The sequence below is a fragment of the Phaeodactylum tricornutum genome, chromosome 4 (genome assembly GCF_000150955.2).
Source record: "Phaeodactylum tricornutum CCAP 1055/1 chromosome 4, whole genome shotgun sequence".
Lineage (NCBI taxonomy): Eukaryota > Bacillariophyta > Bacillariophyceae > Surirellales > Neidiaceae > Phaeodactylum > Phaeodactylum tricornutum.
The window spans coordinates 663,164-688,370 of record NC_011672.1 but is presented as its reverse complement, the minus strand read 5'-3'; the positions used below and the strand labels follow the sequence as shown (position 1 = coordinate 688,370).

At 48.5% G+C, this 25,207-nt stretch overlaps 11 protein-coding genes across 11 annotated transcripts; 4 read left to right on the top strand and 7 right to left on the bottom strand.

Moving 5' to 3' along the window:
• Positions 1-444: 444 nt before the first annotated feature.
• PHATRDRAFT_33928 (predicted protein) lies at positions 445-1,155 on the bottom strand (the record flags this gene model as incomplete). The annotated part of the gene is made up of 2 exons (XM_002178244.1): positions 445-983; positions 1,071-1,155. 2 exons carry the CDS (start codon positions 1,153-1,155, stop codon positions 445-447), a joined length of 624 nt encoding a protein of 207 aa, XP_002178280.1.
• Positions 1,156-1,944: 789 nt separating this feature from the next.
• Positions 1,945-2,199, bottom strand: PHATRDRAFT_7893 (predicted protein; the record flags this gene model as incomplete). The annotated part of the gene is made up of 1 exon (XM_002178243.1): positions 1,945-2,199. A coding segment is annotated over one exon (255 nt), but the record flags the coding sequence as incomplete, so codon positions are not given.
• A 1,261-nt stretch (positions 2,200-3,460) lies between these two features.
• On the bottom strand, positions 3,461-4,533 carry PHATRDRAFT_19004 (predicted protein). Its single transcript, XM_002178242.1, has 3 exons — positions 4,417-4,533; positions 4,247-4,329; positions 3,461-4,114 (listed from the first exon to the last, which is right to left on the bottom strand). The coding sequence occupies exons 1-3, from the start codon at positions 4,486-4,488 to the stop codon at positions 3,517-3,519; spliced, it is 753 nt and encodes a 250-aa protein (XP_002178278.1). The 5' UTR covers positions 4,489-4,533; the 3' UTR covers positions 3,461-3,516.
• A 434-nt stretch (positions 4,534-4,967) lies between these two features.
• On the top strand, positions 4,968-6,168 carry PHATRDRAFT_19000 (farnesyltranstransferase; the record flags this gene model as incomplete). Its single annotated transcript, XM_002178519.1, has 2 exons — positions 4,968-5,470; positions 5,587-6,168. Exons 1-2 carry the CDS (start codon positions 5,039-5,041, stop codon positions 6,166-6,168), a joined length of 1,014 nt encoding a protein of 337 aa, XP_002178555.1. The 5' UTR covers positions 4,968-5,038.
• Positions 6,169-6,232: 64 nt separating this feature from the next.
• Positions 6,233-9,684, bottom strand: ATPase1-2B (P2B, P type ATPase; the record flags this gene model as incomplete). Its single annotated transcript, XM_002178241.1, has 2 exons — positions 6,233-7,518; positions 7,647-9,684. 2 exons carry the CDS (start codon positions 9,682-9,684, stop codon positions 6,287-6,289), a joined length of 3,270 nt encoding a protein of 1,089 aa, XP_002178277.1. The 3' UTR covers positions 6,233-6,286.
• A 513-nt stretch (positions 9,685-10,197) lies between these two features.
• On the top strand, positions 10,198-12,216 carry PHATRDRAFT_44473 (predicted protein; the record flags this gene model as incomplete). The annotated part of the gene is made up of 1 exon (XM_002178518.1): positions 10,198-12,216. The coding sequence occupies exon 1, from the start codon at positions 10,258-10,260 to the stop codon at positions 12,214-12,216; it is 1,959 nt and encodes a 652-aa protein (XP_002178554.1). The 5' UTR covers positions 10,198-10,257.
• A 606-nt stretch (positions 12,217-12,822) lies between these two features.
• PHATRDRAFT_44472 (predicted protein) lies at positions 12,823-13,422 on the top strand (the record flags this gene model as incomplete). The annotated part of the gene is given in 3 exon segments (XM_002178517.1): positions 12,823-12,921; positions 13,065-13,160; positions 13,180-13,422. 3 exon segments carry the CDS (start codon positions 12,877-12,879, stop codon positions 13,420-13,422), a joined length of 384 nt encoding a protein of 127 aa, XP_002178553.1. The 5' UTR covers positions 12,823-12,876.
• Positions 13,423-13,652: 230 nt separating this feature from the next.
• On the bottom strand, positions 13,653-14,595 carry PHATRDRAFT_33921 (predicted protein; the record flags this gene model as incomplete). Its single annotated transcript, XM_002178240.1, has 2 exons — positions 13,653-14,035; positions 14,223-14,595. The coding sequence occupies 2 exons, from the start codon at positions 14,593-14,595 to the stop codon at positions 13,653-13,655; spliced, it is 756 nt and encodes a 251-aa protein (XP_002178276.1).
• A 488-nt stretch (positions 14,596-15,083) lies between these two features.
• PHATRDRAFT_33920 (predicted protein) lies at positions 15,084-15,827 on the bottom strand (the record flags this gene model as incomplete). Its single annotated transcript, XM_002178239.1, has 1 exon — positions 15,084-15,827. The coding sequence occupies one exon, from the start codon at positions 15,825-15,827 to the stop codon at positions 15,084-15,086; it is 744 nt and encodes a 247-aa protein (XP_002178275.1).
• A 2,617-nt stretch (positions 15,828-18,444) lies between these two features.
• On the top strand, positions 18,445-20,301 carry PHATRDRAFT_10835 (predicted protein; the record flags this gene model as incomplete). Its single annotated transcript, XM_002178516.1, has 2 exons — positions 18,445-18,612; positions 18,730-20,301. The coding sequence occupies 2 exons, from the start codon at positions 18,445-18,447 to the stop codon at positions 20,299-20,301; spliced, it is 1,740 nt and encodes a 579-aa protein (XP_002178552.1).
• A 56-nt stretch (positions 20,302-20,357) lies between these two features.
• Positions 20,358-24,936, bottom strand: PHATRDRAFT_44469 (predicted protein; the record flags this gene model as incomplete). The annotated part of the gene is made up of 2 exons (XM_002178238.1): positions 20,358-21,203; positions 21,271-24,936. 2 exons carry the CDS (start codon positions 24,934-24,936, stop codon positions 20,391-20,393), a joined length of 4,479 nt encoding a protein of 1,492 aa, XP_002178274.1. The 3' UTR covers positions 20,358-20,390.
• Positions 24,937-25,207: the final 271 nt, after the last annotated feature.

Below are 25,207 nucleotides of genomic sequence, written 5' to 3'. Positions count from 1 at the left end.
AGCAATTTGTCCTTATCTAGAGCGGCCTTGGACAACTCCATGGATAAAACTTCTCAACAATATCCCAAGCCACCACCATGAGCTACAAGAGATCTTGTGATGCCTCCTTTTATGAGCAGTCTGAAGTCTCCACCTCCTTTGTCACCAAGAATTGGCAATCTATCCTGCTTGGAATGAGACACTAGTGATATTGTCTCTTTTCTTTTTTCCCAAGCATCAGGAGCACTATGGAAATTGTTCTTAGAGTTGTGCAATCTTTGTGGTTTGCTCTTGACTTTTGCTGTCTTTGTCCATCTTCCCCTTTTGCATTTGTAAAAAAAATTCCCATCATCCAGCTACCCACCACTTCTGAAAAACATTGTTGCAGCTTTAAGATTTGTTTTAAGTGATTGAAATGATCCTATATTTTTGCTTAGCTTTCGAAGGAAAATATGTATTGGTTGGTCACTTGGCAAAGGCAAGGTAGTCTTCAAAGGCTAGATCCAATTTGACAAGCTTTCCCTGCAAGTTTTCAAGTCGACGGGGACTGCGAGGGATACCATCCTTTTGTAAGTTGGCCTGTTCCAACTCGGTTATATCCTGCAAGATGACACGAATTAGTCGGTCGGTCCCTCGCTGGGTGTCCTCTTCAAAGGCAGTGTTCAGAGTGTTCATGGTATCGCGAATTTTCGCAAAATCAAGATTTTTTATGATAATCGGACGTAGGTTCGCCTGGCCGTCGCTTTCCAACGCCTTTTGCATATCCTTAACAATTGAGCGGTATCCTTCCACCTTTTTCAAAGCGCCCTGCACGGCTGAAGAGGCCAGAATATCGGTGTCTATCTCGGCCGTGGTCGGGTCCAAGACTTCCGGAGATCCGGCACCGAAACTTCCGTATTTGGCGGCCATGGCTTGGCTGGGGGAGAAAAGGAACCCTCCCGTCAAAAGTGCCGCCTGTGTGAGGAACTCTTTCCGCGTATTTTCAGCAGCAAGGCTCGTCGACGCTGTAATATCATCGGACCAAAGATGTGAGCACAAAGTAAGTATCGTTGGCTTCTGATCCGGAACACCAAAGAATCCGATAGACTTACAAGCTACAAAAGCTTTCTGAGAAGGAGCGAATGCAGTAGCCGATCCGATAGCGATAGCGAGGGTGAGAGGAAAAGCTGTCTTCATGATCTACTTGAAGTCGAGCCTTGTCTAAAATGCTTATACAAGAAGATACAGGTTGTTGCTGAATATGTTGTGATGGTCGTGTCGACCTTCTCATGGTGGTGCGCTTCGCAATTTCATACAGTCTCGACAACACGCACGTTGATGGATTTCGGGTGCTTCGGACGAGTCACGCGGAGGCGCTGACTTGCCTGCGACACGCACGTCCGTGCGCACGAACGACTAGTCCGAATCAATATTGTTTTGATTTGCAAATGTTAGGAATCAATATTGTTTTGATTTGCAAATGTGTATGTATGTACGCTACTAGCGTCGGCAACAACGGCTATGGACCAGCAACTATACTACCTAACTCTATGTCCGCAATGAAAGTGCTGATGTCAAAGATGCAAATATGCAGTTCGAGGACAGGATGAAGCATTACCTGACAATCCTCGGGTCACCAAAAGGGCCGGCGGTTTAAGTGATAGGAACCAAGGTGGCTTTATTGCTGGGCTTACAAACATGCATAATGTAAGACTCATTGTTTAGGCTTCTTAATGTAAAGTCATCCATGTAGCAGCAAACAAAATCCTGTTTGCAAACAGTTGAATGAAAAGCCACAACAGACGGATGCGAAAAGGTTGAGAGCTTTTCGAACTACATACAACATAAAAAAGCTGAAATCTAGTTTGTTGACAAGAGAGTTTACTTTTTCTTGGATTTGGTAACAAGGTGCTTTTTGGTAGCCTTTTGAGACGGAAACTGACGGTATGCCTCATTGCGACTCTCTACAAGACCAGGCGCCTTGTGACGAACACCAAGACTGGCAACCAATTCCGTATAACGTCCCGTATCTTCCCGAGAAAGATAGTTCAAAAGCCGACGGCGCTTATTGACAAGTGCGACAAGACCACGGCGAGTAGAAAAATCCTTAGGATGCTGTTGCAAATGCTTGGTCAAGTAGGCGATACGCTCGGTCATGCCGGCAACTTGGTATTCGGGGGAGCCAGTGTCCTTTTCGTGTCGTCGGTGCTTGGCACGAAGTTCATCCACTCGTTCCTTAGACTGAGCCCAGGCTGGTGGCTCGCCGTCGTCTTCTACGCCAGCATCAAGATCATCATCGTTTTCAAGGTCTCCGACGTTTACGATGTAGTCCTCTTCCGTGTCATCTTCATCGTCCATCATCGAGCTGGCGATTGGCTGGAATCGCTGGCTTTCTTTGACAAAGTGTGAAACCTATTGAGGAGATGCACGTGCGTCGTCGTGAGAAAAATGGTACGGTAAAGTCAAAAGAACACAAACGCTAAAGAATACACAGAACCCAAATTCTCCGTAAAAGGCATATTTGATCTTCGGAAAGATGCTTCAGCGTTCCTTTGCTACGACACCAGTACAGGGACACCTCCTAAAGGCGCAGCGAAACTACCTTCTTCGTGGAAAATCCTATCACATATACAATGAAGGTATATGCATCCATCGTCTGATATCTCTGTCGCATAAGCCAATGTCAAAATTCCTCATAACCCATCATCTTCGCACCGTAGACAAGACTGTGATGTATTTGTAGATGAAACTTACCGATTGCGACGGAAAAGAAGCCGGAGAGAAGGCCTCTATCTGACACAATACCGCCATAGCCGCTACGAACAGAAGCGTAGATTGTGAAAATGCCATGGTCGCTTGATAAGGTATGTATGAACAGGAAGGAATACAATGTCGAGATAACGAAGAGTGGAAGCGCGGAACACCTGCTGTTGATGATTGTGGTGTGGTTGCGGATCGCCAGAGCTGGAGGTTGATGGGTCCAGATTGTGGTGAGCGTAGAGAGAGCAGTGTGCTATCAAGATTCCGTGCAGCGTTTGTGGGGTGGACAAAACAGGCAATCTTGTGATGAGTCAACAATCCAGGAAATGAACATACGGAATCCTCCTTCCGATTTTCTATGAGGAAGCAAATTGGAGGTGAGTGATGGACAGACTCAAACTGACGTACGACAAGCTGCTGCTTCATTCTGAAATCCGGGTTTGAGAGTAAATACGATCAGAAAGAAAATTATAGGTCGTAATGGGTTAGAGTTAAAATCTATGGCAGAAAAAACCGGTAGAACAATTCCGAGTGTGTAAAGCACGCCTTCCCGCTCGCTTCAAATGTAGCTTCGAGTACAACCTGAAGAGCGCTATGCAGTATAGATTGGAATCGAAGCTTTATATTTAGCTGTCGCGCTTCCCGAACTATCTCTAGAGAAGACGATTCTACAAAAAAACCTGCGCCTATTCATACAAACAGACGCAGAGTGTCAAGCATTGCTATCAAGGAAGAACTAATTGAAAGCACCCTTATTTTGGCATTTACATTTACTGTGAGCAATGCGCGTCTATTCCATTATTCAGCCACAGGCGCAGTTCCCGACTCCTGCTGTTGCTCAGATTCCAATTCTTTGACTACGGCTTCAATTTGAGATTCATCCAGCAATATTTTGGTGCCTCCACTACGTACGACACATAATTCCATCGTCTTTGCACCACTGTCTACAACTTCCAATAAAGCTTGGATGGCGAGTCGTACACTCGCGGTTTCATCCATATCCGGTTGGTAGGATTTTTCTAGAAATTCACGGAGTGATTTTGCATTACGGCCGCCAATGACTTGAGCCTTCCAGCGCGAATGCGTTCCAGCTGGGTCGGTTTGGTACAAGAAGGGTTTGTCCGGATTTTGCGGATCAGCGCCAATGCCGGTAATCAATGTGGAGATACCAAAGGGCCGGACGCCGCCCTGTTGGGTGTACGATTGTTGGATTTTGGCCAGATACCGTGCCGTGTAATCTACCGAGGGGGAATCCTCCATGGATAATCGATAGGATTGTGCTTCCAAGCGCACGTGATTGATGAGGACGCGGGCGTCGGCGGTAAGTCCGGCAAACGCGAGGACAGTGTGATCGTCAATGGAGACGATTTTTCGAATTGTGCGAGAGTCTTGCAGCCTTAAAAGGAAATTTAGATAGTCAGAACCGCAGAGAAGTATAATCGTCGCGCGTCAAAAACACTGGCACAGTTACTTGCAAAGCGCTTCCATTGCCGGTCGACAAAATCAATCAACCTAAGCGGGCACTTACTTGGCAATGGCTCGCTTTTCTACCGCCAAAACGACGCAATCTTTTCCTTGGACGCCTACAACGGTGCTTCCACGACGCACAGCCTACAAACAACAAAAATGACGTGAAGTCAATTGACTGTGATGAATACGCTACCGTCGTATATGCAGTAGATGCACAGGACTACTGACCTCCATGGAGTATTCAACTTGTAATAAATGTCCGTCCGGACTGAAAACGGTAATGGCGCGATCGTACGACATGATTGATTGAATAAATGTGATGCGTAAAGGCTAGACAGGAGAAAGCCGCAATTAAACCAATAAAAGCAATGATCCCGAGAGCAACGCAGTCGAGTATTTTGGGATCTGTTGCAATCGAAATGCCACTGCGGACGCGCAGTGGCGTCTCGGCCCCGCACCTGCAAAGTTTCCCTTCGGCAATCTTCGGACTGGTTCGTCCCACTGGAAATTAGGGATAGAGTTTTAGGAAGGAATCTCACTGTCAAGTATTGAGGAATCTGGTTGTTTACGAAAGCCACAACCAATTTTGTCAAATTATCTGTCAGGTTGAAGTTCCGTGTGCGTACTTTTGGCTGGAGCAACGTGATGCCAAGCGGAGGATTTTGTAAGGTAGTAGTGACTGTGAGACAACATCAAGCAACGACATTAGATGATCTTGGCCTGTTCAAGGACGGATACATCCCTCCAAAACCGAAGCATACTACTTTCTCACTGTAAATCGGAGATTTTATTAATCGGCTGGTTCCTACAATTAGTCAACTCGTAGAAACCAAACATACCTTATCCCAATATGCGCGTTTCTCTGTTGGCTCTGGTCTCTCTGACGACCCTTTCGTCGGCGTCGGCCTTTGTCGCCCCGTCTACCTTCCACTTTCGTCCTCGAGTGACCCTGCAATCGACTGCCGCCACGGACTTCGACTTGAATCAGTACATTGCGGATAAGCTGCCTTTGATCGAAAAGGCCCTCGATGAATCCGTCGTATCGACCGAGAAAGAGACGGAAAAGATTGTCGAAGCTATGAAATACTCGCTCATGGCGGGTGGCAAGCGGATTCGACCGGTCTTGTGCTTGGCAGCCTGTGAAATGTTCAACGACGGAGACTCTACACCCGCCATGCCGGCAGCTGTTTCTTTGGAAATGATTCACACCATGAGCTTGATTCACGACGATTTGCCGAGTATGGACAATGATGATCTGCGTCGGGGGAAACCCACGTGTCACGTACGTATTGTATTGGAATCTTGACGACTGTCAAAAGCCATCCTAGTCGCACTCACCGGACTCGTTACCGATGCTGCCCTTTCACTTACACTTATGCACTGGAATTTGTATTGCAGGTGATTTACGGTGAAGACGTGGCTATCTTGGCCGGGGACGCACTTTTGTCCGATTCCTTCAGACACGTCGCTGAGCAGACCAAGGGCGTCGCTGCGGACCGAGTCCTGGATGTGGTGGTGCGACTCGGGCGCTCCGTTGGCGCCAAGGGTCTTGCCGGGGGGCAAGTGATGGATTTGGAATGCGAAGGCAAGGGTTCCGCCACGCTCGAAGATTTGCGTTGGATTCACACGCACAAGACGGCGACCTTGCTGCAAGTCGCGGTTGCCAGTGGGGCCATTATCGGTGGAGCCAGCGCGGAAGAAGTAAAAGCGTGTGAACAGTTCGCACTTAACATTGGTCTGGCCTTTCAAGTTGCGGATGATATTCTTGATGTGACGCAGAGCACGGAAGAACTAGGCAAGACCGCCGGCAAAGACGAAGATACCGACAAGACTACGTATCCCAAGCTTTTGGGCCTAGACGGTGCCCGGGAAGAAGCAGAGCGGCTGGTGGCCGAAGCCAAGAAATCCCTGGAGCCTTTTGGTGATCGAGCGACAGCTCTTTTAGCACTTGCTGACTTTATCATCAATCGTAAGAATTAAAACTAATAGTCAGCACATTCGGCAATCGCTACTTGACTTTCCGAACAAGCTAATTGGTCGCAAGCAGGGTGACAAAGCTCCGTTTAACTTCTTAGTATGAATTCCTAATATTCTCCAACTATGGTAAATGATGCTCGGTCTCATGGGCAAACTCGTCAATTTCGTAAGCCAATTGATAGACAATGGCCACGAAGACTGGAACCAGAATCATCAGAAGAGGAGTCAACAACCAGATCTCTTTGGGCTTGCCGTTCTTTCGCTCAATACCGGCGAACGTAGAGGGATCTTCTGAAACGGGGATCAATCGCATGAAGAAACCGACGGGCAAAGATATCGCTCCGAGACCAACGGTGATCTTCCACTCTTCCCAACTCAACGGATACGTCTGTGTGAAGTCACCTCCGAACTCCACGATTGCCCATTGTGCCACCATGGTAAAGACAATTACTAGTAAAAACATGGGACTCTCGGACAAGGAACGAAGTGGATCAAAGCGATCTCCAATTTCACGTGCATTGAACTCGTTGAACACCTGGCAAAACACAAAAGCGTTGAAAAGAATAGTAAAGTGATGTCTGGAACCGTCTTCGCATTCAAACATGGCGGGCCCCTTGTTTAGCAAAAAGACCAGGAGTGAAAGCTGAAAGACGGCTTGGCACAAAATGTTGCGCCACATTGGACGGCTAATTAAGCTGGAATCGCGGCGGTATGGACGGCGGTCCAAAAGCTCCTTGAGAGGTGGCTCGGTACCGAGAGCGAGTGCACCCATGGTGTCCATGATCAGATTGACCCACAGCATCATGACCGCGTTGAGGGGAGGTTGGTACCCCACGACGGCAGCCAAAAAGGTAATTGTCAAGGCAACAACGTTGACCGTCAACTGAAACTGAAGGAACTTGCGAATGTTGTCGAAGACCGAGCGTCCCCAAAGTACGGCGCGGACGATGGAAGCAAAGTTGTCGTCCATAATAATAATATCTGAAGCTTTTTTGGCTACATCCGTTCCGCTTAATCCCATGGACAAACCGACATCAGCCGCTTTGAGTGCGGGAGCATCGTTCGTTCCATCTCCTGTGACTCCAACGACCTCCCCGACGCCAAATCGGCTCTTGGCCCATTCGTCCTTGTAGCCCGGAAGTAACAAATTACGTTGGGTCGCAAAGTCTTTGTTCGGGTGCGCTTCACACCATTCTGATTCGGTCGACGGGATGGCTGCACCATTCAAACGTTGGACGAGTGTATGCTTGTCTTCCGGACTTGAGCGGGCCAACACTTGCAAACGAGGAAGAATTTCGTCGAGTTGGGCGGGCGTTAGCTTGCGGAATTTTTCGCCAATCATGGAAATACCGCCTGCAGGAAGCAACGAGAGTAAGTCAAAGGGTTAGATTGACTGAAGTTAGACAACTAAGATCGATCATGTTGATCGAAAATAAGACAGGTCTTAACGTAGGTGCAAGCTTCGATCCGACACAACGTACCTTCCGTCAGAATACCAGCTTGTCTAGCAATCGCTTCCGCCGTGTCTAGGTTATCCCCCGTCACCATACGAACAAAGATGCCCGCACGTTGACAAATAGCCACGGCTTCAACAACGTCCGGCCGCAGGGGGTCCATGATACCCGCAATGGCGTCGAGGCACATTTCCTTTTCCAACTTTTTTTCACAATCCTGTTGTGTGACCGTTTGCGGATCGACCACGTTCTGTATGTCCCGACGATGAGCTAGTGCCACACACCGCAGTGCCTGCGAAGCAAATTCGCGAATGAGCTTGGCAAATTCTTCTCGCTTCTGGTCCGACATTTCCTTTTCGGTACCGTCAATGTCCAGGTATTTGGTGCATTTATCCAACACAATTTCGGCCGCTCCTTTATGGTACAATGTATAAGATTGGACATTTTTGGTCGCACGACGAGTACGAATGCTGGTATCCGAGACTGCAGCTTCGTCCTTGGTAACGAACACCGTCATGCACTTCCGGGACGACGAAAAAGGAAAGAGACGAGAGCCACCTTCCGCTCCAAAGTTGGCGTCGACGCGACGTTGGTCGGTATCGTCGTGTGGGGTCCAGGATGAACGCGCCAGGATAAGCAAGGCGGCTTCGGTCTTGTTGCCAATAATGTGGGGGCGATCGTCGACGAGATGCAGATCGTCAATACCGTGTTCGTTGGCAACGGCCGCTTGCGCTGGTATCACTTTGGCGGTAGAACAACAGGCAATTCCTTCCAAAATAACCTCGAGTGCCTTTTTGTTGATCAAGACCGGGACCCGATTGATGGTGTCGTCACACCTCGTGTCGGCAAAGATTCCTTTCACCACCGTCATACGATTTTCGGTCAAGGTTCCCGTCTTGTCGGAGCAGATGTTTGTGGCGTTGCCCATGGTCTCACAAGCAGACAAGTGACGAATGAGGTTCTTGTCGGCCAACATTTTCTTGGTAGAAAAGGCAAGGGAAATGGTCACCGCCAGAGGCAAACCTTCCGGGACGGCCACTACCACAATGGTAACGCCGATAATAAAGGCTTCCAGCGCGTAATTAAAGACGGAAATATGAGCCAGGTAGGACGGTTTGAGAACGACCTTGATGAACATCATGGCTAAAAAAGTAGCGGCGGCGGCCGCCATACCAATGTATCCGATCATGGCCGCCATATCGTCCAGCTTCTCCTGTAGCGGCGTCTGCGAGTGTTCTTTGTCTAAATGCGCTTTGATGATACCCCACTGCGAGTCTTTGCCGACGGCAATGGCCAGGAATCTGGCCGTCCCGGCTTCCATGGTGCATCCGGAGAGGACGAAAGGGTCATTTTGTAAACTTTTATCCACGTCAGTCGGTTCTCCCGTCAAGGCAGATTCGTCCACTTGGACATCATCGGCGACAAGGAGAACTCCGTCGCAGGGTATTTGGTCGCCGGCTTCGACGCAGACAACGTCCCCCACGACTAATTCATCCACCGGTATTTGCCAGTGTACGTTGTTCCGGACTACAAGAACGTCTACCGCATCGTTGGCGGCGGACAATTCGCGAAACTGCGATTCCTTTTGAAAGTCGTTGACGGCCGTCACGAAGGATACGACGAGGACGGCGGCGAGAATGGCGCAGCCTTCGACGTAGCCCGTGGCGGGGTCGTCGTACAAGCCAACGGCGAGCGACACGAGTGCGGCCACGATAAGAATCTGCAGCGTAGCGTCGTCGAAGGTGTCGAGAAAGAGCTGTCCAAAGGTCTTGCGTGGGGCGGAGGGCAGGCGATTCGCTCCGAAACAGGCTCGGCGGGTTTCGATGGTTTCTCGGTCGAGACCGGCTTTGGGGTCCGTTCCCAAGCGACGTGCCAGACCCTGAGGGCCTTCGAGGACAGTCTCGAGGTTGTGACGGTTCGATTCCAAGGATTGAGCTTCGTTAATAGACTGCAGTAAACCCCGTAGATCGGAAGATTCGGCTTCCAACATGCGGATCGTCTCGGCGACCCGTGACTTGCCGTGTGGATTCGCGGTGGAACTATGACTCGCTGTTTTCGACGGCATGGCGACAACGGTTACGACAATTACTAGTTGTCACAACAAATACAACACGATAACAAAGGGTTCCGTTTACACGCACACGATCGGTAATCGGTTGGTGAGAGGAAACGGAGGGGGTAGGCCAGCGCTTTGGTGTTGGGTCTTTTTTGTGTTCGAGCACAAAGCCAATCGGAGCGATTGGGCTCGAACCCGTTCCAACGGTTCGTAGAGCGCCGCCATCTCTATACGAGGGAACTGGTGCCTGTGCGGGTACGCGGTACTGGTTGATCCAATCCATCGCCTGGGATTCCCATCCAAACGTGACTGGTCAGTCACGCCGATAGTATTCCAACTCACGGTCACGGTCACAACCATCGCACTCCGACCAAACTCCCCAAACTGTTCGGTTCCAATATTACCACGTGGAAACATATCGCGTTCCCGTACATACGGGACTCTTTTGGGCACCACGCAAAAAACTGCTTTCGCTTCGGCCGAAAATGGGCGGGGTGTTGTATCCCTTCCACAAGGAAACGGGGCCTTTGTGTTCCCGGACAGTGAGTGAGCCACCCCCTTCTCCCACCATCACGCTGAATCATGACTGGTCCGACACCGCAGGATGAAATTGATCGACAGCACGCACAAGCAAACAAGTTGGTGGAGCAGTCGCAACCTACACCAGCTGTTCGTGTGTCGGACGGCAAGGAAATCGCTCTGCGCTACAAGACTCGTCCCGTAGACGACCTTCTAGCACGGGGGAGCGCCACCTTGATCGAATCTGCAACGAATCCGCAAGACGACGACGATCGGGAAGACTGGGTGGTCGTCGATGAACACTTTCCCACTTGGAACACGCGTGGTTTTGTCGATGTGACGGCCTTGCAGGACTTGGTTCGCGAAGGATACAATCAGACCGTCCCGGTGATACCGATGTCGGTAACAAAAACCACGACGACGACAGCAACAGAAAGCACGACGACAGGGTCGCCCAATCCATCCACTTCCGGTTCCCAAAAGCGCAAAACGTTTCAAGCCTCCGACGTTAAATCCATCACCAATTTATGGAGCGAACCCAACGCCGCCGTCCACAACGTCGCCATCTGCCGTCCCTCGCACGATGCCTGGGGTATCAACAAAATCGTTCTCGTCTTTTGCGACGACTTTTTGCGCGATATTTACGAACTGCCTTGGTGGCACGGGCGCGATGACATGCGGTTGGCCGTACAACCGATTCTGGACGTTTTGCGCATTCCACCGCAGCGGATCGTCCGCATGCTGCTGGCGTCCTTGCCACCTGGGGTGACCATTCCCGTCCACCACGATACGGGAGAATGGGTCCGACACACACATCGCGTCCACGTACCGGTTCTGGTGCAGAACCCTGATCGGGTCGTCTTTCAATGCGGCGTAGCCCTGGATTCCCTCCAGCGCATCCCCTGTACACCTGGTCACGTGTTTGAAATCAACAACCAGGCGAAGCACGCCGTATCCAACTGCGACACTGATCACCGGGTGCATTTGATTCTCGATTACGTTGACGCCGACTTTCCCTTGCTCCCCCGGATTCTTCTCCGACCCGGTGAAAAACTTCTCCAAACACGGCGGTCGATTGATCGATTGGAGAATCGGGGGTCGCGTCCCACACCTTCCTTTTTAATCCTCGGAGCGCAAAAAGCTGGGACCACATCGCTCTACGAATACATCGTCCAGCATCCTTTGGTGGTTCCTGCACGCCGTCGGGAAACTCACTGTTTGGATTGGCGCTGGAACGATAAACTCAAGTCCGTCAAAGCGCAACGCGCTTGGTGTCACAAGTTTTACCTCACCCAGGAACTGTCTCTCCATCCGTCGTGTTTAACAGGCGATTCCACACCATCCTACTTGCTCGATAGCCGTCGGGTAATCCCACGCATTCGCAACATTTTCGACTGGCCCCTCAAGTTTTTCGTAATGTTACGGAATCCCATCCGGCGGGCGGAGTCACATTTTGCCATGGTTACCAGTTCAGAGGGTACACCAGCGCAGCTAAAGGCTCGAGGCTCTGAATGGCGAAACAAAACGTTCCGAGAGGTAGTGCACGACGATATGCGCACGATGCAAACGCATGGACTGATCCCGTACTGGAATGTTGACGACGGTGTTTTGGATATAGCATGTTTTGATACGTTTGTGGGTAGCCCAGAAGAAGACGCGGCGTACGATAGGTATCTAGCACAGGTCCCGTTACACACGGGATCCCACAGTCTGATCAGCCGCGGATTGTACGAACTACAACTTCGACCCTGGTTCGTGGCGTTTGACCCCGCAGCTTTTCTGGTTATGAAGCTCGAGCATTTTCGAGAACGCGGCGTAACAACTGCTATGGAAGCCGTTTGGAAGCATTTGGATTTGCCATGCGTTTCGATACAGAATGAAGAAGCCAAAAACGTTCGTTCTTACGATCCGATCGCCGATGACTCGATGCAAGTCTACTTGGAACGCTTCTACGCACCGCACAATGAGCGCCTGGTGAGTCTTTTGGGCGACGATGCGTGGAATCAAGCCTGGTGTCCATAGGAAGACGCCTATCGCAGGCTCAGTCTGGCACAGTAGGGCGTAGTGGTAGTAGGTCTTGCTCTTGTGCAAGTGGATACATGGAAATAGTTGAACATCGAGTACGCTATATCTATGATGTCTGAGAGTAAAGGTCCATTGTAAATGATTCAGAAGCCAAGCACGGATGAAGGCATAGAAACGTTCATTTATATGACAATCATGCCCTTTTCCACGTCTCTCCAAAATCTACCGCGACGCTCACAGTCAACAATTGATCCGTGCACGTCTTTGTCATTTTACAGTTAGTCCTTTCTCTCACTTGGACAACAAACCTTTCGAGACTCGCACGTTTTAGAAACTAATTAGATTAAGAAAGGTTTCGTGCTAAGGAAAGCATCACTGTCGAGAGCAAATACACACATTTACAGTTAATGCAGAATGTCTATCCTACCAGCATAGAATTTCATAGGTAGCCTCGCTGGATCCAAACTAATAGCACGCACAACAACTTTGTTATTTTTAATTGAAACCACAAACCTAATCATCTACCCAGTTGAAGCAAACAAGCAAACCGACGATGGGTCCTGCAGCGGAATATTCCATCTGTACTTCCATTAGCCTCACAAGCTCGAATGGTGCTTTGACTACTTGCATTTGTATCTACAAAAGTGAAACGTTACGATGGACGATTTGGTGACTGCGAAAGTCCTGCAAAGCTACAGCCCGGTAAGTACGGAAACAAGCTGTTCGAGCAAAAAATCCTTACATCTTATCGATGTGGAAGTGTCGACAGATCAGTTTCAAATCAACCGATTATATGACAGAGCAATTTAAACAACTCATTCGTAGATGTCTTTCCTTGGTGGCAGGCTTATATGATATCGTGTGCGGATGCTATGGAGGCGTCGTTGTTGGCACGAAAGGCCAACAACAATCCTGCTGTATGTTCGTTGCAGGGTGATAAGGTACGTCAATCGTTGCCAGAGATTGTCCTTGTTCGACGCTATCAAGGTTCCTTACGCCTTAGGTTTAATGGACCTGCAGCTTACCAAGTGCGTCGCCGCCGTGGTTGAAAAGCTAAAGGCCACGCCATGCCAAGATATCCAGGAAGCCTATCTAGCCTGTCTTGACGGGAAAATGACAAAAACCGGGAACCTTGTCAAGTGCAGGCCTTTGGCGGACCAGTTGGAAGATTGCACTGCTAAGCATGTCGGTAGGCTGGACTAGCTATTGCTGCGCTTTTATTTATCAACTGTTCCGAAAGTGGATGAAAACGACATGGCCACTGTTCAGCCGCGAGAAAAAAGGATTTCTCTGCCATTTTTAACCTTTCAGTGACGTACAGAGTAGCGTTGAAGACTTTTAAAGCAAAATGTCTTCGTTTAAACTAGCTTCTTGTTTTCAAACTGTTTCTGGAAAGGCCCCAATGACACGACAGGACTTCAATTTACAATCACTCAGAGATTTTCAAACTCTTGTTTTTCGGAGGGTTCAAAGATGGGCTTGCCGGAGAGCTTACAAGTGATCCAGTGAATCAACAAACCGGGAGGTCCAATGAGGTTACAAAAGAGAACGGCTGGAGCAGTAAAGATGCCACGTTTCAGACCGTCCATCCACACATAGCGGCCCACGAAGATATCCCAGGTCAACACGTGCGACCATTCCTCCGCGACAAAATTTGGATAATTCGAAGTCATTCCCATAAAAGCTTTTTGAGGGTCGCCACTGGGATCAAAGACGTTGTTAAACTCGGAAAGCGGTGCCGTTACTCCTGCTCCTTGCTGGACAATTGAAGTAGCCACAATGAAGAAGTGTACCAAGCAGCATAGCAAAGGAATATCTGTAAAAAATGGAAAATTTAAATTAATTGGCGAATGTGGAAACACATGGCGAACGGCGAAATGTTTGCGAAGTAGACGTGTAGGCGGATAAACCAAAGATATTCCTCACCCTTTCTGTTGGATAGTAGAGGCCCATTCGCCATTTTACTTCACAGCACATTCCTCTATCCACAAAGCATAACGTACCAAGTCCACCCATTATTTTCTTGGTAATCGGATTGTTGGGGAGAGCGATCATAAGAAGCCAAAATGGTTGGGGTAGAAAGGTGGCGACGGTAAAAGCCGTGTGGATCGGTTCCGGTGAGACGGGGACTTCGGCGAGCCAAGTGCCGCTTATCGTCGTCGTTATGGCGATCGTGTCGGTGGTTAAATCCATCGGTAACATATTTTGACCTTGCATAGTTTTACCACGTCCATTCTTTTGCTTGCCGAAATGCCAAACGGAGGAGAACTTGCGTGAATGGAACCAGGTATCGGTCACTCCCGATACTTGAAACGCCGATACCGTGTGCTGCACCAGGACGAACACCGAGCAGAGTAAGCCAAGTTTTCGAATCATAAGTTGAATTGATCGGAAGGTTGAAAAACCTATTCACAGTCAATTCCAAGTACTCCTGCAGTGATGGGCGTATAATTGTCAGACAGTCAATGCATTGCTCGTCGCAACTGTGCTAGTCAAGTGTAATTCTCTCATTTCTGATGGCCCGAGACAAATTGGATTCCGCCATCACCGAGAATGTGTGCCAGGGTAGGGTTTTTGTTTAGAAGCAGTATCCCCTGCCACATCCTTCTCTAGCACTTCTAATTTGGACGGGATATGATCGACGCGCCATGCCTCATCTCTTTCCCACTCAAAGTCATATCATGAAGAAGTACCCCTACTAGTTGATGGTAAAGAATGTCTTCAAAAATAATCCCAATCTTACTGTTTATTCACAAGTTAATGGCTGATATGATTGATACATATCTATGATGTTGTCGCAGTCGCTGGCTTTGGGGAACGAAGAAACCAAAAGTAGATGCATGCTCACACAAGAACATGTTCTTCTAGTGCTTCACGGTGCAGCCTGGTTCCTTACATCCACCTTTGGCCTTGTGAGACAGATAGTTAGATGTAATGAGCATGGCACATCCGGCCAAGTTTGTTACACGGTGAATGACCCCGTGGTGCAAGACGTGCAACCATTTGTGCAGAAAGTGTCCGACGGGCCCGTGAATACCGTGAGTAAAGTGACACCCAGCGTTAGCTGATAAGACAGCCACTAAACCGAGCCAGCCGATGGCGGTAATCCAGAACTTCCGATGATTGGTATAATTCACGGTCGTGGCCAGACCTCCAACGGGCATAACGAAATAAAGCGCCATCTGATGGCCCAATTCGTGCAGCCATTCCATTTGTGCGGGTGATGCGGCGACAATACCAAAGAGAGGAAGGATAATAGTGACAAGAGGGAGAATGGTGCAGTCGAGAACGCAAAGTAGTGATGCCCAATTAGAAATCTTGAGCAGATTGTCTTTGACGGCGGCCACCGACCAATTGCGTTGTTGGATACCAAAGAGACCCGACTTGACTGGTTCGACTTCGAACGAAGCTTCACTGCCGCTCTCAGACGCAGAGTCGCTGCTATCGGCTATAACAGCACAGAATTGGAAATCTGGCGGTGGGCATTCCTTACAGAAGGGCTTAAGGCACTGTCCGAATGCTAGCGACGGAGGCGGTCGGTATGTCTTTCGAGTGGGGACGACCCTCTTTCGCATAATAGACAATCCGGTAGGAGCAGTGGGGTTCATTACGAAACCGGAAGTGAGCCTACAAGACGAAGAAAAAAGGAAGCACAACAAAGTTACAAGTGGTTCAGCACGGTTGACGACGACTCTCATTGTCGGAATCTTTATGACGAACAGATTGGGAGAGCGAGCAAACCGTGCATGGAGATCTGCTATCTATCCAGCGTCAAATACTCACAACAATCAGATCGAAGATGCTTGGGGAAAACAAGGCGAAGCAGCCCGAAGAGCTCGCTCGAAGTTGTCGCCTCCGTGAGTTCAGCGCGTACGAAATGGCAAACGTCATCGATTACGTCAGGTCACTATCCATTTTGAAAGCAAATAAGTATAACCAATATATGCATTACTTTGGTTGGTTACTATCTGTCTGGATTGAATCTGAAATTGACGTCAGATCGAACGTCATGAACTTCAAAATGAGCCACACGTCAGCATGGAGTCATCTATCTGGCACCTGGAATATAGAATCCTATTTTGTTAGTGTATACTAGTTCGTGAATGTGAGACAAATTCCTACTGACACAATCCTAGCTCAAGATTTTTCATCATCAATAAACCTAAGCAAGCCTGAAGACTGTGAAATTTAACCTGCTTTCAATGCTTGCCATAAGTTAGAAAGTGGATACAAGGACCTATGCTAAGGCAATATACGGATCAATGACTTTTTAAAACAATGGAAAGAGATGATACTATTGCTGGTCCATTGCTTTTGGATCATCCATTTCACTTAGTGATCCTTCACCATGTTCCAAAAGATTGTCCTTCTCACATTGAGAATAATCATCAAAATATAAATCCCACACAGAATCCCTCAGAAAGTGTTGAGATGTACCCATAGCTTGCATCAGGATTTGTGAGACTGCTTCCTATCATTTGTCTGTGAGTTTCTCACTCATGGTGTAAAACGTGACATGAAAGTCCGGGTTTTGAATTCTGCCTGGCCGTCGTATCGGCCTCCTCGACAAACGTACGCGGTTTTACCGTTTCTTCCTTCTCCCCCGATATCTGTTGACTGAAATAGTAAGTTGCACGAACCTACCGTAGAATGGTTCGCTATCACGATCAAGTCAACTTGACAGGGTTTTGTACTGTCCGCCAGCCACACCGATTTTCATCGCACAACCACCACGCATCTGTAACCCTCTCGACGAACAGAACCACATACACACACACTCTCCGGTTTCCCAATTCCCTTTCACAGAAAAAGACAAGACGACAGTACCAGCGCTTGGAAGCCCCCCTTCCCACAGCCATCAACCGCAGAAAACCTTGTTTTACGCAAGCGAGTGTCTTTTTGCCTATCTTGTGCAAACCGACGACATTCACCAAAACTGTTGTTATTGCATCAGCTTTGTGATATCCACCAGATCGAGATTTGCTAAGAAAAGCTTGCTGCCTTTAGGATTGTGTCGTACTATTATTGTTGGAAATAAATTGAAAAGCATGGTGTGTTCGCAGAATTTGGTCCTCGTTGCGACGCTCTTGCTCGCGACCAGCTCTTTCTCCGGAGCATTTACGACTCAAAAGCAACATTCCTGGGTCGGTCCGATGAAGACAGATTCATCCTTCGCAACGCGTCCCGTCAATCTCCCATGGGGGTACGTTCTGTTGTTTCCTCGTCCGCGCGTATTTGTTTGAAACACTTGTCTCGAATCGGCATTCCCGCTCACCTTTGTGTCTCCGCCAATTCCCTTGAACAGAACATTAGTATTGGCGAGCAGTGAGGTCAAGACGGACACTGGTCGTCCGGAAAATCGTGGTCGTCGAGACAGTCGTCCGGCACGAGGCCCGAACAATCCGAACGGACAACGGGGCCCCCGCCGCGAAGGTGCTGGTGGTGGAGGAAGTCGTACTTTCAATCGCGGCAATAGTGGCGGGGGTAATGGTGGAACCGTGCTCAAACTGACCAACCCACGCAAGCTTGTCCGCGTCGTAGAACAAGAACCTTTGACTGAAGAAGAGCGAAAGGAAGCGCTGGACAACTTTAAAGAACGGCCAGCCTCCCGTGGCAGCGATCGCCCACAGCGTCCGGTTGCTTCTGCAGGAGAAGGTGGACCAGCCGGTGCCAGTGAGTTGAACGCACCGTACGATACTGGTAGGTATGCCCAAGGGGGCTTGGGGTGTGAAGCAGTGCCTTTTGAGGTAGATGATATTCTACCTTGGTTGTACTGCTTCGTAGAGTTTCGATGTCATGATGTTGGGTTCTTCCTCCCTTCCTCTCTTGGTTTTGTTGCTTGCGAACCATCCGTAGCTTTCGACGGCATACCTTCCTTCCATCGGGTGCCTGTTGTGTTGTGTGATCCATTACGAGGTGTTGTTTAGAAGCGCGACGATGTCTCACATTCTTTCATGTTTGCGCCTTGTGAAAACAGCAGGCTCGGGTCCTCCGTCCGCCAAGGATTTTGGTCGCAAACGTACAACCCCAGCGCGACCGGAAAAACGAAGAAAGCCTGGTGCCGGTGATGACGGACGCAACGTGAACCGACAAAGTTTGCGCATTGGAACGGGAAAGAAGGGACGAGCGGCGGAGATTACCCAACGCCGTGGTAGTTTGAAAAAACGAGACCGTACGTCGGAAAAATATGCCAGGTTGGAAGCTGCTCTGGAACGTAAAACAGTGATGCTACCGGATGGCCCTCTTTCGGTCATTGATTTGGCCGAAATCCTTGAGGAAAAACCGGTGTCGGTGATCAAGTTTTTGATGACTGATCTGGGCGTCATGGCTTCCATGACTCAGAATCTCGATTCAGCAACCTGCGTGGCGGTTGCGGAAGGTTTCGGAAAGATTGTTGGTGGAGCGGAGGATATGGAAGACGATCTGTAAGTATATCACAGGTGGCTTTGGCTAGTTAGTAGAAGGACATGGATGATTTCTAACTTATTCCCTCTTTGTCCCAGGATGGAGGGCTTGGAAGAGAGCGCTCTTGCGACTGGAGTTGTGTTTGATGAAGATGACCCGGCCGATCTTAAACCTCGTGCTCCTGTCGTTACCATCATGGGACATGTTGATCATGGAAAAACTTCTCTGTTGGACACCATCCGAAAGACTCAAGTCACTGCCGGTGAAGCGGGCGGTATCACGCAACATATTGCAGCCTATCAAGTCACTCGAAACGATCAAACGATAACTTTCGTGGACACGCCTGGACATGCAGCGTTTACTGATATGCGTGAACGTGGAGCAAACATTACCGATATCATTGTCTTAGTGGTAGCTGCTGATGACGGAGTAAAGCAACAGACGGCAGACTCCATTGCATGTGCCCGCCAGGCAGGTGTACCGCTTATCGTTGCGATTAACAAGTGCGATCTTGAAACTGCCGACCCTACAAAAGTCATGACCGAGCTTACGTCCTACGATGTTTTGACGGAAGAATTTGGTGGCGATGTTTTATCGTCTCAGATCAGTGCTAAAAAAGGCACCAACATCGACGACTTGCTAGACAAGATCATGCTACAGGCCGAAATTCAGGACATTAAGGCAAATCCAGATCGTGATGCGGAGTGCATTGTAGTCGAAGCAAACGTTGAGAAAGGCTTGGGTACAGTTGCAACAACTCTCGTTCAGAAAGGAACCCTACGTGTCGGAGATGTTTTTGTTGCTGGTGAAACCCATGGAAAGGTGCGAGCTTTGCTCTCAACATCAAATAATGATCGCATGAAAGAGGTCGGTCCTAGCACTCCAGTTCGAGTAGTGGGTTTTGAGGGCGTTCCCTGTGCTGGGGATGTTCTGATTGTTGCGAAAGACGAACAGACAGCCCGTGAAATGGCTGAAAACAGGCAAAGAATAGCTAGGGAAAAGTCCTCGTCTTCTTATCAAGCTGGTTTGATGGATTCTGTTGCGATGACATTTGGTGCTGTTAAAGAGAGTCGTGAAATGTGTGTCGTTGTCAAGGCTGATGTCCAGGGCTCCGCCGAAGCTTTGACTCGTGCTCTTAGAGATTTGAAGCGCGAAGATGATCAAGCAATTGTAACTGTAAAAGTTCTTGTGAGTGAAGCGGGCGAAGTCAGCAAAAGCGATATCGCCATTGCAAGCGTTACACCGGATACAACCGTGATTGCTTTCAATATTCCAGCGTCATTCGCCGCAATGGAAGACTCCCGCGTAACCGGGGTGCCGATTGAATATTACAATATAATTTATGATGCCATTGAGTCGGTCGAGTCGAGAATGCAAGAAGTCTTATCCCCGACACCTGAAGGAGAGTATGTTGGTTCTGCCAAGGTTCAAGAAGTATTCAATATTGGCGGAACGGGCAATATTGCAGGCAGCCGATGCACAAACGGCTTTTTGAAGAAGGGAGCAAATGTTCGTGTTATGCGAGGGGACAAAATCCTCATCGAAAGTCGAATCAAGACCTTGCGAAATTTCAAAGCAGAAACGGACTCGATTGAGGAAGGCAACGAATGTGGAATTGGCCTCCTCGATTTTGAGGCGTTTGAACCGGACGACGTTATTGAATGCTATGTGGAATAGAGCGCCAATCTGCTCCTGTTCTAATATAAAATATTAATCTTGCAATTTGCAAACCCCTTAATCCATATGGCTGTATTATATTTGCGCCGTCATCCCATGCACGCAGCAATAAAATCCACAGAACGAGATAAATAACAAAATCCTGGCTTGGCGTTTTTGACCAGCTTCTTGCGGATCTCTTCCATGTTAAGTTGGCCTTCTAGAACATCCAGACAAACATCAACCGGAGAATAAGGATATGATTCCGAAATCACAAAAATACCAAGGAGCTTAGTGTGACCGGATCGACTCGTGAAGTCGACGGTGAGCTCAAAATGACGGCTGTTCAAAGGGCGAGAAAGAATTGCTCCGTACCGTTTCTGGAGCGACGCGATTTCGCTGGCTGTTCGTTCAAGACGACTCATGGTTCGAACGAAATCTGTCAGGACATTGCCGATGTGCGTCGGTTGATCGATAGGCACCAGATTGGCAATATTGCAAATTTCTCTTGATCTCTCTTCTAGAAACGGTTGAAGGGTCTGAAACCGCTTTCGAGTACTCGTCTCGCCTCTTTTGCTGACATCGGTTTTAATCTGCGCATGGCACTCAACCGAATCACCTAGGGTGAATGATATCGATGCACATAGAAAGGGACTAGGAAAGATGAAGGAAATGTTCCTGTCGTCCATGGGTCTCGCCTTCCACTTGTTTAATCCTTTGAGTACAACCCATTTTTTCTCATGAGACTCTACCTCGCGTATCTGATCCTCTTGCTCGATAGAAATATTTAGATATTGGTCAGCCTTCTTTATGATCCGAGTAGTCTGCTCTTCCTCTCGCTTTGCCTTTTCGAGGTAGCCTTTGGCACGTTCGAGCTCGGCTTCCATGCTAGTAATTTCTTCCTTTAGTACTATACTATCAAACTGAGCAGCAGCAAGGAAAAAGTTAGATTTGTTGGGATAAATCATCATTGCAACCTAGTTGACTTACTACGCGCCGGTCAAGACTCTTTCGTCGAGCCTTACGAACAGCTTTGTCAGCAATAATTGCTAGAGTGGACTCGAGCTCTATGGCATTTTCACTGGAGTCAGCGATGATGTGAGTGCTTTCATCCAGTTCTTCAGTCATTGTCTTGACGTGGCCTTGGAGTGTTTCAGCGACAGACACAACCCATGTACTCCAAGAAAAATCCTCTACCTTCTGCACAGCGTATGATAAGCTCAAAAGTTTGCTTGAGATTTCAGAGTCAAAACCAGATCTAATTTCTTCCTGCAGAACAATGAGCGACCCAGCGTCTTCTCTGGACGGCGCCACCACTGACGACAGATCGATGTCTGGTTCCATGGTTGAAATGACTTCATTGCATACCTGAGGAAATATTGCATCCATGGTGTCACAAACAATACTAGCGTCAATAGAAAGAGTGATTTCACTGAGAAATGCAAGAATGTCTGGAATCCCGCATTCCTGCGTTTCGATTGGACAAGCATGCAGAAGTTCCTCCAGCCGCAGGTCTAACAATGAGGCTGCCTTGTCTGATGTAGCGCTATTTATGGCTTTTGACGGAAATTGGGGTGAAAAAGAAACACCTTTCTCTACAGGTGAGTCTTCTTGATAAACAATAAGGCGGTCTCCCTGAGATGAAATGGAGAGTCGGCTCTCCGGTGCCACACTGAAGCGACGCGAAGCGATCGAGGAACGGCGTTGGTTTGCTTTGGATTCCGGCGAATCCGATATTGAGAGACGCAGACGTGCACTTGCAGCCGCCACTACATTTTCGATGTCGGGCTCAAGCTGAGCTTCGTTTTCCTTGTCCTTCACTGTACCAGCGACATGGCCAAGATATTCTGGTCCATGAGGGGCGCGGATTCCATGCTGAGCAGCATCAATCATTGCAGACATGTCTGTTTCGAGTTCGACTGTTATATCTTCCTCCAGTGGACTATCCGCAATTTTTTCATCTTCAAATGAGTTGTTCCCAACTGCCAAGTCATCTTTTATGATCTGCGTAGTAGTTGCCTTAGGTTTGTCCGAATTGGCTTGCTGAAGTAATGTCGACATGTTCACTTCCAACTGTACGGTTTGGTCAAACTCCTCCGTGGCATCGGCGTCAGAAACATCGACCTCCATGTCATCGCTACTTTGGGCGTAATCGGAATCGACGTTAACGGCTCCGTCGATCAATTTCTGGAGGTTTCCTTCCAGTTCGATAGTTCTGTCCTCACCAATACTATCATTGGCCATGGCCAATCTCTTTCCGATAAACGGCGTGCTCCCAGCATCTTGCGCATTTATGGAAAATTCTCCTGATCCAAGTCGTCTTTCGCCGGTTTGAAGCAAGGCTGCCATATCGGCTTCAATCTCTATGGTATCATCTGGAAGGGTGCAGCTCTCCTTCGCTCGAGTCGCAGGGAGCGGCGTCATACTCATAGATGGGCTACCGATGTTGTACTCAACTATCTCCGGGGATCCAAAAGCGACACATTTCCTTCCGCTGGGAAACGTCTTGTGGGCACTTCCTGCTTTTCGCAAAGCCGAATTGAGAGTTACAGCCATAGATCCTGATGATTTCCGACGCTTCTGAATCGAGGATCGAACTTCATACGTCATGTTATTTTCCGTAGCAGCCCCAACGGATAACTCAAAGCTAGTATCGTGCTTACGCTTGAAAGTCTCACCATTCTGAGTAGGGTCATCAAGACTGGGAGATGGAGAAGCTTTTGCCTTTTTAGCGCTCCGAGTATTGCGAGCCGGAGAATCAACCAGTGTATCAGTCTTGTCTTTCGCGGCCCATGCTGTTTGGCGCAGCGGTGATCGTAGGGGGGTTTCGAGGACTGGCTTGAGAGAGCTTCGCGTGTTTCGAGCTGGTGAATCAATTGACGCTGGGTCGGGAATACGCACGGGCGATCCAGAAAGCGTTGTCGGCGTCAAGCGACCCAATAGCTTTGATGGAGTCAGTTGATCTACTGATACCACCTTTGAGGGACTAAGCATAGATATATCACGAATCTCTTCTCCCGAAGAAGAATTACTCGAACTGTGGGGTGCGTCATCATCGTAACGCCTTTCACCAGAAAACCTCATTGGAGATCCGGATAATGTCGTTGGTGTCAGACGGTTTTGTAGCTTGCTGGGAGTAAGATTCCGATGAGAGCTGTCAATGGGAGACTTTTTTTCTGCATTGGCTACCGCTTTCTCGGAAAATGCAATTTCTTCTGGAAGGGGTCGAGGCGACTTTCCCGTTGGTATGTCACTCGATTTCAGACAACCTTTCGAAGTAATAGTCGACGCTGGCGAAAGAGAGTCCAGACGTGAAAAACTGTGAATTCCAATACTGCAGATTTCCGAGTTCGCCCACAGAGCTGCAGTTCCTTCCTTCTTTGATTTTTGGATAAAATTATGATTGCCGGGGGTGTTACCCTTTGCCATCTCAGTTTCAAACTCATTTTCTTCCACTAGTCCCTTCAAGACCGAGCCTCGTTCCAAGGATTCATCCTTACCACAGTCAACCGATGCGAGAAGCGACGGATCAGCAGTCTCGTCGGCATCAAGCAAACCATCAAAGAGATCGTCCAATGCATTATTCGTCATATCAACACTCTTGTCATTGTTCGACATGCTCTTTCGTTTACTGCTGGACGTGAGACCAGGTGAGAGGGATGGAATAGATAGTTTCGGAGAGCTATTCAAAACAAAAGCACGATGGTCAGAAGACAGGCGGCTTCTTTGGAGCCGTTTTTCTTTGAAGCCAGAAGTCAGCTGTCGCAAAGCTTCTACCGTCAGCTCGGAGGATGTTACATTTTTATCACCTTCGTTGGGAACTGATTGCCAGGAATTACGTCGCTCAACAGAAGCGATCGGCTGAGCCTTTTCCGAAGCCATATCAATGGTCCCGTTAGGAGGAAGAGTTTGGCGTCTCTTCGCGTGACCGGCCGTTGTGACGATTTCTGTATCAGTACTGCCATCAACGTTCGCTTTGACTCTACCAAAAGGCAGGCGAGGAGGCGATAGCCCAGGAGGGTTCCTGAGGGCATCCGGGTTTGAATTATTCTCTCCTGTTCGAAGCTTTATGTTCTCTTTGACGTTTTGATCCGAATAAGCATGAAGACTGGTTGATAGCAGAGAAGCTTCGGACAGACGATGGCGTGAAAACGCAGCCTTGACAAAGTTAGAAGCGGTAAGTTCCGTGGTGTCGCTAAGTGTACTCTTGTTCAGCATGTCACTCTCTTCACTACTACTGCTATTGACCGTCAGAAAGCTCGATTCCGCAGCAGCTAAACTTCCGTTGTAATTTGCGGTAGCATCGTGGAGGAAGCTTTCATTGATCGAAATATCAATGTCGCTGTCTTCCCGTGCAGTATTGACAGATGTTTCTATCATTTGCTGATTTTTAGACAGCATGGAGACATCCAATGGAGTCTTAGGCATGTGCTTGAAGTAGTATGATGAGGCAGAGCCTAGATTGACTCGAGTTTTCGATGGGGTCTTTTTGGACTGACTTTGAGAGGCTGGCGTCGTCCTTGTCATCAGAGCTTTTGACTTCGTACCCACGCCAATCGTTTGACGGCGAGTTTGGTTTACGTCTGCGTTCTCTTCATCGATACTGCGCATGACAGCTCCATGGTCGCTCCGGCGGCGGAAAGATTCCTGTGCCATTTTGATAGACGGGGAACTATTGTATTCAATACGCGATCAATAAACAGGAAATGAAGGTTGCTGATTGGTCTTCACAGTTAGTCGGTGCCTCTTTTGGAGTGTGTACCCAACGGTGTTTGGGTCCAAAAAGGTGAGAGTCAACAAGCGTGCAAAGCGACATACCGATATTTGTCTAATTTTACTTTTGTATTGCTAAAATATTCAATTTTAAAAGCATTGTTAAAGAAAAAAGGATATGTATGTATACATATGAATACTTCTTTTTCCCGCG